General features: G+C 35.2%; 2 protein-coding genes across 2 annotated transcripts in view; one reads left to right on the top strand and one right to left on the bottom strand.

Annotated features, from left to right (window-relative positions):
• Positions 1–19,594, top strand: part of LOC140446484 (uncharacterized) — a 67,624-nt gene that overhangs the window by 8,864 nt on the left and 39,166 nt on the right. The window contains exon 2 of the mRNA XM_072539038.1: positions 5,545–5,659. Coding sequence (XP_072395139.1) covers positions 5,545–5,659 — 115 coding nt within the window. The remainder of the gene's footprint in view (positions 1–5,544; positions 5,660–19,594) is intronic.
• On the bottom strand, positions 3,925–5,266 carry LOC140446118 (uncharacterized). The gene is made up of 2 exons (XM_072538650.1): positions 4,852–5,266; positions 3,925–4,562 (listed from the first exon to the last, which is right to left on the bottom strand). The coding sequence occupies exons 1-2, from the start codon at positions 4,946–4,948 to the stop codon at positions 3,925–3,927; spliced, it is 735 nt and encodes a 244-aa protein (XP_072394751.1). The 5' UTR covers positions 4,949–5,266.

Genomic DNA, 19,594 nt, shown 5'->3' with positions numbered 1-19,594 from the left:
TGTCTCTTTCGGGCGGTTTACCCGAAACGAGAACTTGAAGTCTTTATTAAAAATATCTGCGTACAACCACTTTTTTGCTCTGAGCTTTGGATCTACATGTCTTTCATTGCATTCATCAATGTACAGTTGATACATCTTTTCTATTGTAAGTTCTGTGCCCAGATAATCTCTCTTGCTCCTTTCTCTGAAATAATGACTCTCGTATTTTGGGAATGATTTAATATGTTGATGTATACTATTTATGGTTTCGGTAGGAGTTTTATTGGTTGGCGTGTGTCTAACTCTTAGATCATATTTACTACTACTAAATTAGATATACAAAGTGGGTTTAAAAACATAACCTTGCACACCTTCAATAGCTGATTGTTCACTGTAAAATGGTAGTGTAGTGTACCTATTATTTTTAGATTTTGTAGAATTTAGATCTTTTTTTCTTGATCGAAGAGTAGGTTGGATGTCGATACATGAGAAGATAAATTGCTTTTTAAGATCTGAAACGTTTGTCTGAGTCCAGTATGAGTTGAAAATTTTTTGTCTTTCGTATTCTGGCAATCTTTCAGAGCATTTCATGCGACACATGCAAGGAGGTTTTAACATTTTTGCAGGCATATCTTTGCCTCTTTTACTGAGATACTCTTTCCCACCAGCTATTTTTCGTTTGCGAACATTACAGGCCCAATTTTGTTCATTTACTACACGTTTTTTACCTTTTTGTTTGCACTTAGTTATATTTTGTACCTTTCTTTTAACACTTTTCTCTTCTAAAATAACTTCATTATGTTCATTGAAATTTCCTTCATCACTGCTTAGGGATAAATCGTTCTGAAGAAGATTTTTTTTATTGCCCCACTAATCGTAGGAGTAATAATAGCTTTCTCTTTTACCTTTGTTTTCGCTGGTTTACTTATACGTCTCATATCATTGTCGTCCGATTCTGAGCTTTCACCACTTAGAGGCTCATAGATTTTATCAATATCTGAATTTTCATTTTAAAAAATAAAAAATTTAGACATGACTAAATTATTATGTTTAATTCCAAATCGAGAGCAGTCATTCGTTTCTCGTAAAGTGTAGCACAAAACTGTATTGAGTTGTGACATACTAGAATAAATAAAATACACTGGAAAAATTAAAGATTTAATTTGAAATTAATATAAAATGAATAACTTTTACAGTGGAAGTGTGGAATTTAAATATATGTATTATAATTCGAAACTGCTGAAATAATAGTATTTTGTCATATCTCCATTATTAAAAAATTCTTCAAACATTTTGGACATTAACTCAACCGTCTCTCTGGTTATTAAATTTATTAGATACCGTTTTTTGTTATTAATAATAAAAATAATATTTATCTAAACACATTTTTAAACGTTATTTTTTTATTTAGATTTAGTGCAATTCCGTTATCTGTGATGGCAACAATGAATTGTTTCACCAACCATTGTCTCCAGTCTGAACCAGAGATATGTAAGAGAGGCTCTCTTATATATCTCTGGTCTGAATACTGGTTTACATTGGGAAAAAAAAAGTGTACCATTTTTATATGACGGGAAGTGTACAAGGGTACATAACACTATGTCCGGATGGTAAATGACGGTGCACACATATAGTAGAGGTAAACAACACCAAGTCCACATGATGTTGTTTACCTCTGACTGGAAGTGGACTTGGTGTTTATTAAAAAGTCGGTAACTTGCCGTAAAATTGTTTCTGGACATAGTATGCTTTACCCATATGTAGAGCCAGAAAAGTTATATTCAAAAGTGCAATAATCTAAATTTCGATAAAAATGGACATAGTGTCTTTTACCTCCGGGGTACACATATGTCTACTGTGCGGATGTACATATTTAAGATTCTGCTTAATGCAATAAACAATTCCGTACCTCAGAACAAAAGTGTATTGTCACAAAATATAAATTTTACAGGAGAGCGAAAATAAAAATTATTTTTACTGTTTTGTAACATTTTCCATTTAATACATTAAATTTTATTTAGCAAATTCTTTTAAATATGAATAATAATCATTGTTCTTTTTACCACTAAAAAAAATTTTTTTGAATACTATTATTTTTGAAAAAAATGGACTTTACATATTTTTGCTCTGAAAAATAAATTTTTGACTGTGACTTAACATTAATTTTTCCACCTATCTTGTGGCAAAATCTCCATTATGGAAAACATCATACCTATTTTACAAAATTAAGGAAATATTTGGATATACAGAATTAAAAATACTACACGGAAGTGTTTGTAACAAAACCATTAATACGAGCAAGTAAAAAAAACTAGAAAAAAGTTTAATTAAAAAACAGAAATGGTCGTAAAGTAACTGTATTTTTATTAAGTAAAAAATTTAACAATAACTTTTGAAGTACGTAACAAAATAATAATTAAAAACTAAACAAATGCAGGGCTACTTCCGCTAATTATCAGTAATCTGAATTGTGTCTTTATGTACTAGAGTCTGAAAAAAATAGTAAAACCTCGCTGGAACCCACTTTAGCAGCTTTTGAAGATCATTGAATTTTTTAGTACTTATCGGATTTAAGGTATCTCTCAAGGAAACCAGAGAATCTTCTAAAGATTAATGATTTCTTCTACCAACTCTTCGGTTAAAGTCTACACTCTGAAATTCCAAATCGAAGTCTGTTTTAAAGTACAGAATCCCAGGATTTTCTTGTCTGAATTGCATACATACTGCTTGTGAAATTAAAAATTTTTCGTTGTTCTCAGTTTTCTTTTTATTTTGAGATGGTGAATCGCAAGAATTGTACAGTTTATTAAAGTCTTTAAAATTAGACGTTGTCATTTCATACACTTTGAAATCTTTGTTTTTTCCGGAAATTCTAGCCAACTGTAACCAATCCCATGGAGTAATAATTTGAAAATTAGGACAGTTTTTAGCTTCTCGTTCTATAACTGAATGTATACTGTCCACCTCCATGTGCGTATGCCCTCGCAAAAGGAATTTGTGAGTTATTTCTTTTATATGTGGATATCTCGAAAGTAGATAAAAGTAGCACATAATCATTTGTGCACAACCGAAGTTGTGCTTTGAGGTAATGAATGAATGTATTGGACCAAGCATGAGGCCATTTCGTTTCCACCTCGGCCAGCAATTGATTCATCCCACATTAGACAGTTCGCCTGTTTTTCCGTTGAATCATAAATTGTATAATTAAAATACCAGAGTTTTAGACTATAAAAACTTTGAGAGTTAGTTAGCTTTGGGCAAGGAAGACATTTTTGTAAATCTATCATTAAAACTTTTTGTCCAGGGTTATTGATGGACATCTCCTTGTCTATCTGTTTCAATTTGTACCGTTTATCGGCCTCTAACAAATGAGCGTTATACTGCACTTGTAATGTTTCTCGCTCAGCTTCAGAGTTTGACTGTCTTAGATTGATTAGAAATTCATCACATTTATCACAAGTATCTTTTGAAGGAACAGCGAACGATAAATTAAATTCTGTATTAAAAATGTGATTGTAAAGCCATTCTTTGCCTACTTCGTCCGAAGGAATGTTTTTCAAATCACACTCTTCCTTAAACATCCTAAACATTGTAGAAATATTCAAGTGACCTCCTAAATATTTTTTCGCCGTCCTTCTTCGACTATAATGTGATTCTTCACATGGGTAGGCTATTATATGCTCACGAATCCTGTCCTTTACCTCATTCTTTACTTTATTTATAGATGGCTGCTTTCCTCTTTTGTCACATTCTACAACTCCACTTGTTTGCATTTTTTCAAGTGCACATCTAACAAAAGATTGAGAAATATCTAGAGTACGCAAAAAGAACTTACTGCAAACTTGAAACCTCTTTCCTTCAATGGTAAAAAAATATTTCCAGTTACAATGGCGTTTTCCAGCTCGAGCACCTGTTCGTTCTCTTTTTCTTTTGATACACATTTTTTCAAGACAAGAACATAAAAACTGTTTTTTGATCTATGGTTGTCTCGTGATTCCAAAATTGTCGGTGAATTTGTGCTCTCTGAGGACCTAAGATGTTTTCATTGCATTTTAAACGGCAGTTTCTACAAGGCTCTCGAACCTTCCTTTCCTTTATAGTCTTTTTAGTTTTGGAAGATTTATATTGTTGGCCTGCCATCCTCTTCTTTTTTCGTTCGTTTCGTTGCCACGTACTTTCGTTCCTTAAACGTTTCTTACCTTTGCTTTGATGATCGGCTACCATGACCTCTTTTTCATTTTCATCTTCACCCTCATTTGTGATTTCAAAATCATTGTCAGTACTCGAATTAATGCTAGGAACAAATGAACTTCCCGAATATTCAAATGGATCTTCCTCGTCTTGGTGTATGGTACTTGTAGATGAATTGAGCTCCAGTGGTGGTTGCTTAATTTCGTTAATAAGCAAGCTGCTACTTGAAGAAGGTATGTCTTTAGGTACATCTGAAACAACAGCAGCTGCATTTAGCTGCATTTCAGTTGTATCCTCCTGCAGGTTAACAAAGTTGTAAGATATATCTAACAAAGACGGTGATGTGATCCGTACAGCCATAGCCTCATCCGAATTCTGACTCTCAAGGTAGTCTAAAACAATAAAAAAAAAGATGTACAGGCAAAAAAGAGAAATACATTGACAAGAGCTTTTAGATTTATTTCTTTTACTTTTCTAAAACAATAATATCAGCTATTATTATAAGTGACTCCGTATCTTATATAACAAGAACAAAATAATTCATCCTTTTTTTATTTTAAATTCATTAGGTATGACTTTTCTATTAAATGGCGTACGAATGTTAAAGATCGTCACCGTACATTCAAAACATTTGTCTTTATAATGTAGTTAAACTTATTATTTATCATTAGAAATACTTACGTTTACTAGAAATATTTTCCACTGATGAGGATTCATTATTCACGTTTTGTTTACCGCTCAGCGCAAGCTGAAGAATTCTGTGGGCTCTATCTTCCATTTTTGGCTATCTCGTTTAATTTAACATGCACGACTTAAACAAAAAATATAACACCGGGTTTAAAAGCGAAGAGAACATGCGCTTCAATACACTGCAAATAGCGAACTGAACAAACGCACGTATTGTACTATGTAATTCACACCTCAACAAGCACAGACTTGTCAAATTTTAAAAGATTGTGGACTTAATGCTTTGCCTGAATTACATTATGTGGGACATAATACTTTTTGTTGGACATAATATGGTTTTGCCCTGGGAAATGTACACACCACTTTGGATCTAATACATTTGAAATGCAGAAGATACTGTTTTGCTCTAAGCGCAATGTGGACTTAATGCTGTTCATAAAAGGTTATTTTGGCCAATTTCAGTCGAAACAGCGAATAAGAAGCACCATTGAATAGAACGGAAAATTTTAATCCCAGTGAGCCAAAAAAGTAGAAAACTGAAATTTTGGACTTAATACAGTTTTGCTCTGAGGTACGGAATTTACATTAAATTAAGTTAATGGCATCTTTTTAGTTTTGATCAGTGTATATATAAATATATAAAACTGTTAGAAAATATTTTTCTTACTATCTTTTTTATTTCACTAGCTTTTGTGATCAGAATAGGAATAAATACAGCTTTAGACTCTTTAAGAAGAATAGGCTCTATAACTCTTTTACGGAAAATCTCCTTAAGTACTCCAACAATTATTAGTCATGTAATGTAAGTATTTACAAGTTAGATTTAATAATTTATTTTGAACACGAGATCTATAGTTATAAACAATGAAAGTTTCAGAAACTATATATTTTAAATTAAAATAGTTCATAAAAAAATCAAATAATACCAAAGAAAAGTAATAGCATGTGTAAAGTGTATTTTTTTATTTTCTAGCTGAGCGCTTCCTCGGAGCCATCCTTAGAGCCCTCCTTAGAGCTAGAGTTAAATACTAAAGAGCACCACTAATTAAAGAAGATCCCATTTGGTGGAAAAATCCAAAATGTTTCCTTCTTTTATTTTTAAAATTAAAAGCTATGGTCAAGACAGTAGTCGGAGCTCTGAAGATGACATTGTAAGCCGAAAACGCTGAGCTAGGAAATAAAAAAAAATTACACGCTTTAAAAATACTTTTCTTAACCATTCTTTGATTTGTCATAAGTGCGTACAAAAAATATATCAGTCCTTTGATTTAATAAAAAATGCTTTATATCTGTCAACATAAAGTGTTTGGGTAAAAATATACTAATACTTTTGCAGCCGTACTGGTCTGATACTGTCCACACATCCCAGAACAATAGCTACAAATATGTAATTAATTGTAGATTAAACATGATAGATACTTAAATATAAAAACGTACCATAAAATGGGGTGAAATTGATACAAAGGGGCAAATTTGATAATTGCGAATGATCTAAATATTTTAATTTTCCCTGAAACCTAAGAAGCTTAACAAACGGTTGACAACGTCGCTTTAGTTAATAAACTAGCGTGAAACATGTAATTGTTTATTGATAATAACTACATTAACCACAATAGATAAGAAAGATTTTCCAAACTTGTTAAAGTACATAGACAAAAAAACTAAAACAGCGCTATAAAACGAATTATTGTCTCCTCCTTTGTAGCCATGGAAATTTACCCTTTCTACCTCGAGAAAAATTTAAATAAGTTACCTAGAAAAGATGAAGAAATAGAGAGCCAAATAGACAACTTTTGTTACATTATCTAAAGGAAAAAAGATATTCAGCTGCACCATCTAGGAGAAATATTAAGCAAACCAAACTAAATGTCGAGACAGGCAAAAGTGTTGCAGCTCAGCGACCAGATAAAACTGAAAGCGACAGTGAAGAAGAGCCACCAAATGATAACGAAACAGAAAGTGAAACGTCTAATTTGACGATGAGTCTGACAATAATGATGGGGTTGAATATTTTGCTTATAAAAAGGAAGGAGTTTTTCTGTCAGTAAAGGTATTGGGAGGAAGAAGGAAAAACAACTATCGCTATGTTGCTAAAATTCAAAAAGTCAAGGACCTAGACTCTGTAGGATATCAATCTACGGATGAAATAAATATGGCCTTCAAACTGGTCGAACATGATAAATTTTCGGTTGAAGTGAGTGATATTATTGCCATTTTGCCCTATCCTGAATTCTTTGAAATGGAGATGTAGAATATCACTTTAAACTTAATATACATATGTTCAAAGATGTTTAAAATTATGTTTTTTGGTGTTTTAAAAATTAATTTAAAAATATTAGTTTCTAATGAATAAACTTTTGTTTGTGATAACTTTTGTTTGTGAAACCTAATTTAGGGCGTATTAGCATATTCTTGTTTTTTTTTGTGTGAATAAAATAAATCTGTAGAAAAGCAAATTGTGGTTTAAATTGCAATGGCCAATTTCGCCCCAGTATACATTTTTCTAGAAATTGAGAAAAATATGACTTTATGAGAACTAGAAGAAATTGAGAAAAAATATGTCTTTTTTGACATGCATAAAAAAATTAGAGAATTAACAGGAATGAGAAAAACACTTCAAACTAGGCAACTAAGAGATGAAAGTGGAACACTTATAACAGATATAAACCCAAAAATGCAGAGATGGACACAATATATAGCACAACTTTTTAAAGACAAAGAGAGAACAGAAGCACCGAAAGAATTTAAGGATAATACTGGGCCTGACATTATACGAGACGAATTTGAATATGCAATGAAACAAGCTAAAGGTGGTAAAGCTCTCGGGCCTGATAAAGTTCCTATCGAATTACTCAAAATTGTGAATACTGAATCTATTGATCTTCTTTTGGATCTATTCGATGCCATATATAACAGGTATAATACCTAAAGAATGGCTTGAAATCAACATTCATACTGCTACCCAAAAAAGCCAATGCAAAAGAGTGCAATGAACATCGCACCATAGCCTTAATAAGTCATGTCTTGAAATTGTTTTTAAAAGTAATTCACAATAGAATACATAAGAAATTAGATGAAGGCATAAGTAACTGGTATACTTGGTATACTTCAAAATTCACCAAGTAACCATTCGGAGTATTCAACGATCAAACCTTGTATCCAAATCTTACCGTTTTGCCACGGATAAATTGTTTACATCCATGGCGACCAAAATACCGAATCATCGATTAATCGTAGGAAAGATTTGGTTCAGGTATAAAGTGTTTAAGAAAACTTGATTTTAAGTGGTCTGTAATTAGCCGAAGCTTGTACATTTTATCAGAGGTGTCTACATTATTATTATCAGCAAAATGAATAAATCTGCAGATTTGCAAGAATCTATCACGGCGCATGGCTTCTGATATCATAATATTTTTTATATCATCTGAGTTTCTATGGTCAGATTAGGATCAGAACAATTTTGAAATAAAGCATAGTTTACCGTTTCGTGTAAAATTATTTGAAGAAAATCGTCGAAGAAAAAACATTCAAATATCTCTGAAGGGCTCAACGATTGGTATTTAGAGTAGTCCCCTGGTGGATATGTACGACTACCGGTTTGCAAATCTCCTTCAACAAAATTGGTGACTGTTGGTTTGATGGCTATATTTAGTGAATAACTGTCCTTATTTGAAACATGTACATGAGTTGATGCAGATAAAATATCAATATTATCAAGGTTGAGTCCCAGTCTGTCTTTGTTCGCAAATACAATCTCAGCTGGAGCACTCAGTTGTCCTGTCCACAAATTGTCTGCTTAACCATAAACCATAAGCTATGTGTATTTGCTTGATATGCACTTCGCTTGTGCCGCTGGTTAATAATCAAACTCCGTGCGAAAACAAAACTGACTTTATTTTGAATTACACAATACATGAATATATAAACGCTTATTAAGTATTATGTCCGCTCGCTCTGAATGCTGTATCACCGATCGCGTCTCGTATTTGAGTGCCGTCTGTCGTCTTTGGGGTGCCTTAAGGGACTCGCCTTATCTTCACATATGGCATAATATATCTTCCTACGCTGCTATGTTGCCGGATTGTAAAAATGTATAAAATAAACTTGAATTAGATAGAGGCGTGAACATGGCCCCCGCCTTGGCAAACACTGCCAACAAAATCGTCTGCTAATGCTAAATGTTCAAATGTTTAAACTACACTTAGTCCGAAACGGGTAGCGGACACACCTTGGAAAAAGAACGAGTTATGATACCATTGTCTGTCTTTATCCTAAAAACTCTGGCTACACCATCACTGCCGCGTAAAAGTTCGATCATGCGACCTAACTTCCACCTTAATGGAGGTAAATTGTCCTCTTTTATGAGCACTAACGTGTTTTCCGCAACTTCACCGTTAGTAGTAGTCCATTTCGTGCGTTTTTGTAGTTCGGAGATGTATTCTTTGTTCCATCGTTCCCATATATGCTGAGAAAGCTGCTGAATGTGCTGGAATTTTGAGAGCCGATTAACTGGAACATGACGCAAATCTGGATCTGAATTGGTAATAAGTGGTCTTCCGATGAGAAAATGTGCAGGGGTTAATGGGGAGAGATCATTTGGATCACAGGATAAAGGATGAATCGGTCGGGAATTTATTATAGCTTCAATCTGCACAAGCAATGAATAAAATTCCTCGAACGTTAAGTGCGCGTTTCCCAAAACCCTATGCAAATGATGCTTAACTGTTCTTACTCCGCTTTCCCACAGTCCGCCAAAATGTGGAGAATAGGGAGGTATGAAGGACCACGAAATATTATTCTTTAGCAAGGATTCTCTTATCGCGGGATGTGCAGCTCTAAAAATTTTCTTAACGATTTTAACTCCGAATTAGCTGCTATAAAATTGGTTCCATTGTCGGAAACCATCTTTTGAGGCTTGCCTCTTCGCGCAATAAATCTTTTAAAGGCCAACAGAAATGATTCCTTAGAAAGTTCTGTAACTAATTCTAAATGTATGGCCTTCGTACAAAAACAAATAAAAAGACACATGTAACTCTTTATTAGTTTACAACCTCGACCCTTTCTATCGCGAATTAAGAAAGGGCCCGCATAATCTACACCTGTTACAATAAACGGTGGGCCACCTGCGAGACGCTGGGCAGGTAGGTCACCCATTATTGGCTGAATGGATTTAGATTTTAATCTAAAACATTTTACACATTTGTGCACGGTACGTCGCGCTAAATTTCTTCCTGATAACGGCCAGAAAGTTTCTCTTATAGTTGCAAGTAAAAGCTGAGGACCAGCATGCATAAGATCCTTGTGAAAATGATTAAATATTAACGATGTAACTATATGATCTGCCGCTAAAATGATGGGATGTTTTTTGTCATACGTAAACTCGGAATGCTTTAAACGCCCGCCTACTCTCATGATGCCCTGATCATCAAGAAATGGAGATAAATTTATGAGTTTGCTGTTTTTATCTAAAGATCCCTTTTGGTTCAAATGCTTTATTTCATTAGAAAATGACTGATTGACACAGTTTTAGAATACGATTAAATGCAGAATGTATTTCATCCAAAGAAAGGGGTTCAGAAGTTCTTTGCTTGTTTTTACACATGCGGATGAATCGGAACACATATGCAGCGGTTCTTTTTAAACGTAAAATATTAGAGAAGCGCTCAAATGAAAATACTTCCGTATTCTGTGTTTCATCAAGTTTATTCGTAAAAACCTTTATGTTTTTCCTTGTTTCGCTTGTTTCAGTAGGGACAACTTGTAAATTTGGCCATTTATCTGAATCTTGCATGATCCACTCCGGTCCATGCCACCATAAGTTACACTCCATTATTTTATCTGGTTCCACGCCTCTGGACACTAGATCTGCAGGATTATCCTTGCCTGGCACATGACGCCACTGCGCAAACGAAGTGGTTTCCTGGATCTCTGCTACGCGGTTACTAACAAACGTCTTCAATGTATTGGCTGCTGTTTTCAACCAACTAAGTACTATCGATGAATCTGTCCAGAGGTAACACGTATCGAATTGCACATTTAATGAATTTTTGACCTTATTGGTCAAACGCGATAAAATTACTGCTCCACAGAGCTCTAAACGCGGCAAGGTAACTGACTTTAAGGGCGCAACCTTGCTTTTTGCACATAATAAGAATGAATACGACCTGCCTAACGAATCGGTAGATTTAATGAATATGCAAGCACCGTACGCCTTTTCTGAGGAGTCGCAAAATCCATGAAGTTCTAGTTTGACTTTACTAAAACATATAACATGCCGAGGTATTTTTAAATTGTTTAAGCTTCCTAATTTATTCCTAAACTGTAAATAATTATTTGCTAAATGCTCCGGTATGGGATCATCCCATGAAAGACGCTCGAGCCATAGTTGTTGTAACATAATTTTCGCTATGATGGTACACGCACTTAATAGACCCAAGGGATCAAAAATTTGAGCTATGTCCGATAATAAAGTTCGCTTTGTGATTATATGGCCTAGAGATGAACATATGCTATAAAACATAGTATCTGATTGCGGTGAGTACAATAATCCCAAAGTTTTCGCCTTCTCGTTTTTACCGAATTGAATAACGGAACCCGTAGTTGAATTATCCGGTATATCTCTTAATATTTCAGGATCATTTAAATAGAATTTACGCAATGTAAATCCTCCGCCTTTGAGGACCTCAAAAAGTTGTTTACATGCTTCGCGCACTTTCTGTTTTGAATCAAAACCTGTCAAAAGGTCGTCCACATAAAAATCGGATTTAATAATGCTAGCAATGTTAGGATTTTTAGCTTCTTGCTCCTCTGCCAATGTCATTAGACATTTAATCGCTAAGTGAGAAGAGCATTTCATACCGTATGTAACTGTTTGTAACTGAAATATTTCAATCGGTTCTTCCGGATTATTTCGCCATAAGATACATTGTAAGGATTTTTGATCATCTGCAACCAATACCTGACGGTACATTTTTTCTATATCCGCACTAACTACATATAAGTGTGTTCTAAAACGCAATAAAATGGAGAGTAAATCATTTTGTAAGGTTGGTCCGGCCATTTGAATACTATTTAATGAAATGCCGTTTGTAGTTGGCGCACTACAATCGAACACAACGCGCAAACGTGTCGTCAAAGAATTTTCTTTTAAAACTGGATGATGTGGCATAAAATAAAATGTAGTAATTACCCTAAAATCTGTTGCCGCTTCCGTAATTCTGCATAAACCTTTCATATGTCCTAACTCTTTATATTCCTGGATGAATTCGCTATAAAGAGTTTTAAGATTGGCATCTTTATTCAACTTACGCTCGAGATTTAAAAATCTATTTTTTGCTTGACGAAATGAATCACCGAGTGAACTTATCGGTTCTTTGAATGGCAATGATACTATGAATTTGCCTGTCGCGTCGCGTTTCACCGTATCTTCGAAATGTTTTTCGCATGCAATTTCTTCGCCCGAGAGTGCAGGTTTTCCATTGAAAACCTCTTCAAGTTCCCAGAACTTACTTAGCTGTTCTGTAACTTCGATTGTGTTTGTGAAATTACACTTAGTTATTCGCTTTTCTGATGCTTTGTTTTGGCTGATATACGGCCCTGCTATGATCCAGCCAAACATTGTTTCTTGCATGAATGGTTTATTTTTACCTAAACTAATTCTGTTTGTGCCCAGTATTTGCCAAAATAGATCACTTCCTATCAACAATTCGACCTTTTGTGGTTTATGAAAATGATTATCCGCTAATTTTAAATGTTTAGGTATGTGCAAATCGCTAATGTTTAATTCAGATGCCGGCACGCACCCCGTAATTTCTGGTATTACGAAACAATTTAAAGTTTTATGAAAAGTTATATCGCTACGCGACTGTATATTTATTTCGCATTTGAATCGAACGGGAGATGCAGTATTATTTATGCCCATGACTGATATGTTCGCGCTTGTCGTTTTTAATCTAAGTTTATCGCATACATTTTCGGTTATGAATGAGCTTTGTGAACCGCAATCTAACAAAGCTCGCACTATGTATGCTTTACCTTGGCCGTCAAAAATATTAACTAATACTGTGGACAGTATAGTTTGATCTGCAGCGCTAACTGCCGAAACTGACAAATTGGTAGTGTTTAAACTACCTTGTGTATTATCTGCAGATCGTATATCGCTCGCGTTTTCTACCGCTTGATGAACTAAAGCTGCGTTCTGTTCGCTTGACCTATCTGGATGCAATAATGTATGGTGTTTTGACGCGCATTTCTTGCATGTTGATTGTCGACACCGCTTATAGAAATGTCCAGGTTTAAGACAATTCGTGCAAAGATTGACCTGTCTTACTTTATCAAACCTGTCCCTAGATGAAAGTTTTGAAAATTCGTCGCATTGATAAATGTTGTGTTCCCTTTTGCAAATAGGGCAACACTGTGTGTTATCCGATTTATTTAAAGTTCCCTGTGATGAATATAGACCGCGAACGTTATGTGAATATTTCGTATTCCGTGAATATGCGCCCGCCTGAGAAATATTCCGCGTATTTTGTTTTTCAGCTTGATTTACCTCAAGAGATTCTAAGAGGTCCGCCCTTGATTTTAAAAACGTTTTAAAATCATCAAAACTAGGAATTTCATTATGTGTCTTGCTATTCTCCCATGCGCGTAAAGTCGATGTACCGAACTTACAAGAAATAATATGAATAAGGAGTATATCCCACGAATCAGTAGGTAGCCCTAGCTGCTTTAACGCGTATAAATGCTTCGAAAAAATGTCAACTAATTGCCGCAATCTATTAGATGACTCTTTATGTATTGGCTCTATATTAAATAAGGCATTAACATGATTGGAAATTAATAATCTCTTATTATCGTACCTTTCCCTAATTAATTTCCACGCAACTGCATAGTTTTCGGCGGTAAACTCTAATGTTCGTATGACCTGCGCCGCACCGCCCTAATGAACTTCGTAAATAATGAAAACGCCTTATATTGTCTAAGTACTCATTTCTGTTAACTAAAGATTCAAAAAGATCTGCAAAATCTAACCAATTATTATAATTACCATCAAATTTTGGTAACTCGATAGGTTTAAGCTCAATACAATGCCCTGTATATGAATTCTTAGAGCGCTCACTTGCTTTATCGCTTTCTATACAAGCTACTTGTTGATTATCGCGAATGATTTTTCGCGCTACCGCTAATTGTGAATAATATTTGTTATAGAATTCTTCGCGCTCCGTATATTCATCCTCTAATAATTCAAATTGAACCGTATTTTCTATTTGCCCCTGAACCTCATCGAATTCGCCCTGTAAATGTTCTATATTATTTACCATTTCAATAGCCTGTAATATTTCTAAATCTGAAATCGTTTCACCCTTAGTTATTTTATCATTTAACGCTAATATAAATTTCGAAAATATTGTGAGTTTGCATTTAAAACCGCCCCTTTTTCGCTTTAAATTCTCCATAATTTTATAATGAATAAACAGTAAACAGAAACAGATTATAAATCGCTTGATATTCGACCCTAACGTTCTCAGAATTATCACATGTGCAGAATAAAGGTACAAAGACTGATAAATAAAAGGGAATGTGAAGTGGATATGCTCACCAAAATATTTGTATGTTTATTGTAACAGCTCTAGCCTCCTGGCGCCAAGGATCTTGGCCTCAACTCGTATAATAGGTCTTCACAGATTTTAAACCCACAGTTGTCCAATTATGTAACTGTCTTAAGAACAACGTTCGACAGTCTCTAACTCGCTCGGGCCACTATGAATGCACTATTTCGCCCGCTAATTTGATGACACAAATATGAGTTCGGAATTCGGTGAATTTACACTGTTTCAACACAAAGATTTGATGATTCGACTCGAATAGACCATGTATTTGCTTGATATGCACTTCGCTTGTGCCGCTGGTTAATAATCAAACTCCGTGCGAAAACAAAACTGACTTTATTTTGAATTACACAATACATGAATATATAAACGCTTATTAAGTATTATGTCCGCTCGCTCTGAATGCTGTATCACCGATCGCGTCTCGTATTTGAGTGCCGTCTGTCGTCTTTGGGGTGCCTTAAGGGACTCGCCTTATCTTCACATATGGCATAATATATCTTCCTACGCTGCTATGTTGCCGGATTGTAAAAATGTATAAAATAAACTTGAATTAGATAGAGGCGTGAACACTATGTCTAGAGCTTCTTGAAGCGTAATTCCTCTAAAATAAAGCACATTATTCTTAAATGGCATTAACGCCTAACCAGCCCATATGGGCACGCCTATGTTTAGAGGCAAATTTTATAGCCATAATAATTTAGACAAAAACAGTGTTTACATAATAACATTCCTTTACATGTTACTGATAATATACGTATAATTGCAATTATCTAGATAATATTTTCAGAGTTAAATAATACTTACACAAATTTGATGTCCATATTTTTCAAAAATATTACTATTACATGTATTCAAATATCCAAAACAAACGAAAACTTTTACCACTGGTTCGCACAAACTCTTCTATTCATGTATCGACATGTACTAAACTTGTCTAACCACTTAAACTGCTTCGGAGTCCCCACTACAAAAAATTCTTCACGTTTTAAAAACCTCCTTCTAAGGAGCCCATATGGTACCGTAGGCGCTAATGGGTTAAATAAAAACATAGACAGTAGAGACATTAGAATCATATGTAACCTCTATTGGAGCTAAACAGCAAAATGAAAGTTGAAAACGAACTGACCGAGGATATCCAGATTCACCGTGCGGTTCGCCAAGGGTGTATTGTATCACCCTTGTTATTTAATTTATACAGTGAAGCCATCTCAGAATTACCGCTTGCCGAGGTCAGTGAGGGCAAGCTAGTACTAGATAATATAGAAATTGAACCAATATCTTCGTACAAATACCTTGGAGCATGGATCACAGAAGATACTGATCAGACAAAAGAAATAAGATACCGCATTGAAATTGCATGGTCAACTTTTAATAGAATGAGAAAACTTTTTGTAATTGCGATATCAATATATCGCTCCGAATAAGAATGCTTCGATGTTATATTTTCTCTACCCTTTTGTATAGGGTTGAAGCTTGGACACTTAAAAGATCCAACATTAAAAACCTAGAAGCATTCGAAATGTGGTGTTACCGACGTATTTTGAAAATATCATGAATGGATCGCATGGATGGAGCGGAACTTGAAGAAGAAGAAGAATACATTTTTTAGAATGCTTACATTTCTTGAAAAATATTTATAACGTGGGGTGAACATCTTCTTCTTCTTCTTCACGTGCCATCTCCGCGACGGAGGTTGGCAATCATCATGGCTATTCTGATCTTAGATGCTGCTGCTCTGAATAGTTCAATTGATGTGCATCCGTACCATTCCCTCAAGTTACGCAACCATGAGATTCTTCTTCTTCCTACACTTCTCTTGCCCTGGATTTTCCCTTGTATAATCAATTGAAGTAGGTTGTATCTCTCATTACGCATAACATGCACCAGGTATTGTAGCTTTCGTGTCTTGATGGTTTCCAATACTTCCATTCTTCTGTTGACTCTTCTCATGACTTCGTTGTTTGTTACATGCTCGGTCCATGATATCTTCAGGATTCTTCTATACACCCACATTTCAAATGCTTCCAACTTTTTAGCAGTCGACGCGTTAAGTGTCCATGCTTCTATCCCATAAAGCAGAGTCGAGAAAATATAGCACCTTGCCAGCCTAACTCTCAAGTCCAATTTTAGTTCTCTTGCACAAAGTACCTTTCTCATTTTATTGAAGTTTGTACGTGCTTTCTCAATTCGAACTTTGATTTCTTTGGAGTGAACATGATCGGCCGTTATTACATATTATGTTATTTTTATTCACTTAAAAAGGAGTAATCAATTTCGCCCCATTTAGGGTATGAAATTGTTGATCCAGTTGTTTGCATTTTTTAGTCAAAATCCTAATCAAAAAAATATTTACTATTTATAATGAATAATTTTAGTGTGATCAATTTCACCCCAGTTTACGGTACTGTAAAAATACTCATGCACACATGTAAATCAGATTCTGACTGCATACGGCCGTACCACAATTGATTCATGATAGAGTGAGATTTGTGTTGTGACTCCTGTGCTCTCCAATCCCATCGTTACGTTACACCGATACAAAAATAGATGGCTCAGAAAAGTACTTACAAGTGAGTGACTTTTCTGAAACCATAAATATAAATGTATAGAGAACGAGCAGAGAGGCGACACCACGGACTCGAGGACTCTGTATATGTCTCAAATAGGTGTCTGTAAAAGTAGCGAAGACTTGTATAAAAGTCAATTAAAGATATGCAATAAGCCTATTGGCCACGGTAAGAACTGATTGAATCAAAGACAGTTGAAGTTATGGCAATAAATCAAGTTTGACTCGAGCGGACGAACAGTGCGGACGTGAGTCAAGAGAGAAGTGTGCTTAGGTGGGGGCAACTGACCTGCTGTCAACGGAGCTTTTCAGCTCCCGGTGAGTAAGACACCGTGTGTGGCACAAGCACTTGTCCTACATAAGAGCGAAAAGCGGATGCGAGGTTATTTTTAGTTAAACCGTCGGGGAGCTGCCTTTATAGGCTCCTCGCGGAGGCTATTGATAGCTTTGTGTTAGCGAAAAATTCGGGATCACCTCAGTGTGTCGTCAGGGATGACACTGTAAGGCCTTGACATTTGACAAGGTCGGACAGAAACGGCCCCCCTACTCCTGAGGTGTGAGAAACAGGAAGAGGATCCCTCCCTGTGAATACAGGGAGTGAACTACCGCGAGGTCTCTGGGACGGCACCCAGTAAAAGGTTTAAGGAAAAAAACAGAGTTTACTAAGTAGAATTTTCCTATATTTTATGAACCATTTGTTCACCGCCTTACGGCAATATGAGTGATATTCCCCCTCCAGAAAGTATTGTCACGCAGGTGACATCATAAGAAAAAGAAGATAATGATTTATCCAAATTATCCAGCCCCTCAGTTGCCAGATCGATCGAGCTATACAATAAATTTATTAAATCTACCACTAATCCCGCGAACGATGATATTGAGATCCTAATATCTTCTGACGATGACTCCTATCTACCCGAGTCGGAGGAAGAAAAGAAAAGCGAAATTGACACCGATGATGAAGTAACAACGATGGAAGCCATCGACGAAGAGCTGAGCCCAGCCACAGAATCGCACGAAGCCCCGCCCCCAACTGAAATAGACCCCCTGTCGTGGACATCGTCTCCAAAAACGAAGCCTAGCCCGAAATCGGCAAAAAAATGAAAAGGCTAAGGCCCAAAGAAGACTCCCCGGAAAACGAGGAAGTCAAGAAAAAGGCCAGAGAAATGGAGGAAAGGGAAAAAGCCAATGAGCTATTAAAGTCAGTCAATGTACTGACAGAGCAAATTAAATCCCTCCTTAAAACCGACATGTTTCCACGGACAAGTCCCTACGTATCTCGACATTGCAATCCTACGTGGGTCAACAATACGAGATACACTCTCTAAACGAAGGCGATTCGACACATAATCTAATCGTCCTGACCCTGGGCACAATAGAAATGAACTATTTGCAGCCCCACAACAGAAAGAAGATAAGTTTGCCAAACTTCAGAAGAATTGTGAGCGAGAACATCGGTAACATCCCAACAATTAATAATATTACGGAACTAGAAGATGGTGTAATAAAACTAGAACAAGCAATAAACAATGCTATCGATGCCAGCTCCAAAACCGAAACAATCACAAGACAAAAAGGAAGATTTAGGGATATAAGTATAGAACTTCAAAAAGAACAGGGGCCACTTAATTTTTTGGGGTTTAAGGAGAAAATTAAGAAACCTTAGAAAAGAAAAGAGATAAGGAAAGATATTTAGGTTCAGAGATCAAACCCAAGAAAAGATATCACAGTTAATTATTGAATAAATTTGGCCAACACTCTACATAAACAAAAAATAAATATACAAGGTATTACACTTACTTACCTACGAAACTTAATAAGCCTGATCTTTCTACTGGTCAAACGTTGTTAGGAGTCGACAAATAAAATACATACATAAAACAATAACAATATATTAAACAACAACAAAATTACGACGCTGCTGAATGCAACACAAGTAATAAAAATTCACCAACAACTATAAAATGGTGGTATACATATAAAATTAGGCAGAAATATAATTAGAAAATATCTTTACAATGATATAAGTATAACACAAGCATGCACAAATAAAGTTTTGGCGTATCTCGAGATATTACAGCAAAAAAAAATGAATAAAAAATTATAACAAAAACCAAGGATAACAAAAATTAATAAAATCTAAATTTACAAAAAATACAAAAAAGTTACTGAAGTGAAAACATAAAAATTTAACCAAACCGCACTTGGTTAAGTCGATTATTTGGTTCGTAACAAAAAAAGTATAGAATGTTCTTTAATTGACTGCAAAATTCAGTAGCTACTCTCAACTACATTTGATGACATGTATGAATTTGAGATACATCCAGATAATGGAAGATAATATGATTCCATACCATGTTACTTGCCCAGATAGGTGGAGATATTAAGATTATGTCAACTTACAGTAATTCCTGGCGACTGCTGCTTTAATTCACTGAAGTTAATACTGTACTTGTATTAAACACTGAATTTATGACTATATTTAATCTAATATAGTATAGGATGAAGAAACTCAAAATAACAAGTGTATACACACTTATAAAGAAAATGCACAGAGACG

This window comes from Diabrotica undecimpunctata, chromosome 7 (assembly GCF_040954645.1).
Source record: "Diabrotica undecimpunctata isolate CICGRU chromosome 7, icDiaUnde3, whole genome shotgun sequence".
Classification (NCBI taxonomy): domain Eukaryota; kingdom Metazoa; phylum Arthropoda; class Insecta; order Coleoptera; family Chrysomelidae; genus Diabrotica; species Diabrotica undecimpunctata.
This window is presented reverse-complemented; position numbering and strand designations above follow the sequence as displayed.

What these genes read in the sequence shown, in the direction of transcription:
- LOC140446118 (XM_072538650.1), bottom strand. Translation starts at nt 4,948, where the DNA reads ATGGAAGATAGAGCCCACAGAATTCTTCAGCTTGCGCTGAGCGGTAAA. An exon ending in GGAAAATATTTCTAGTAAAC is followed by an intron (nt 4,563 to 4,851) that starts GTAAGTATTTCT and finishes TTATTGTTTTAG; the next exon opens with ACTACCTTGAGAGTCAGAAT.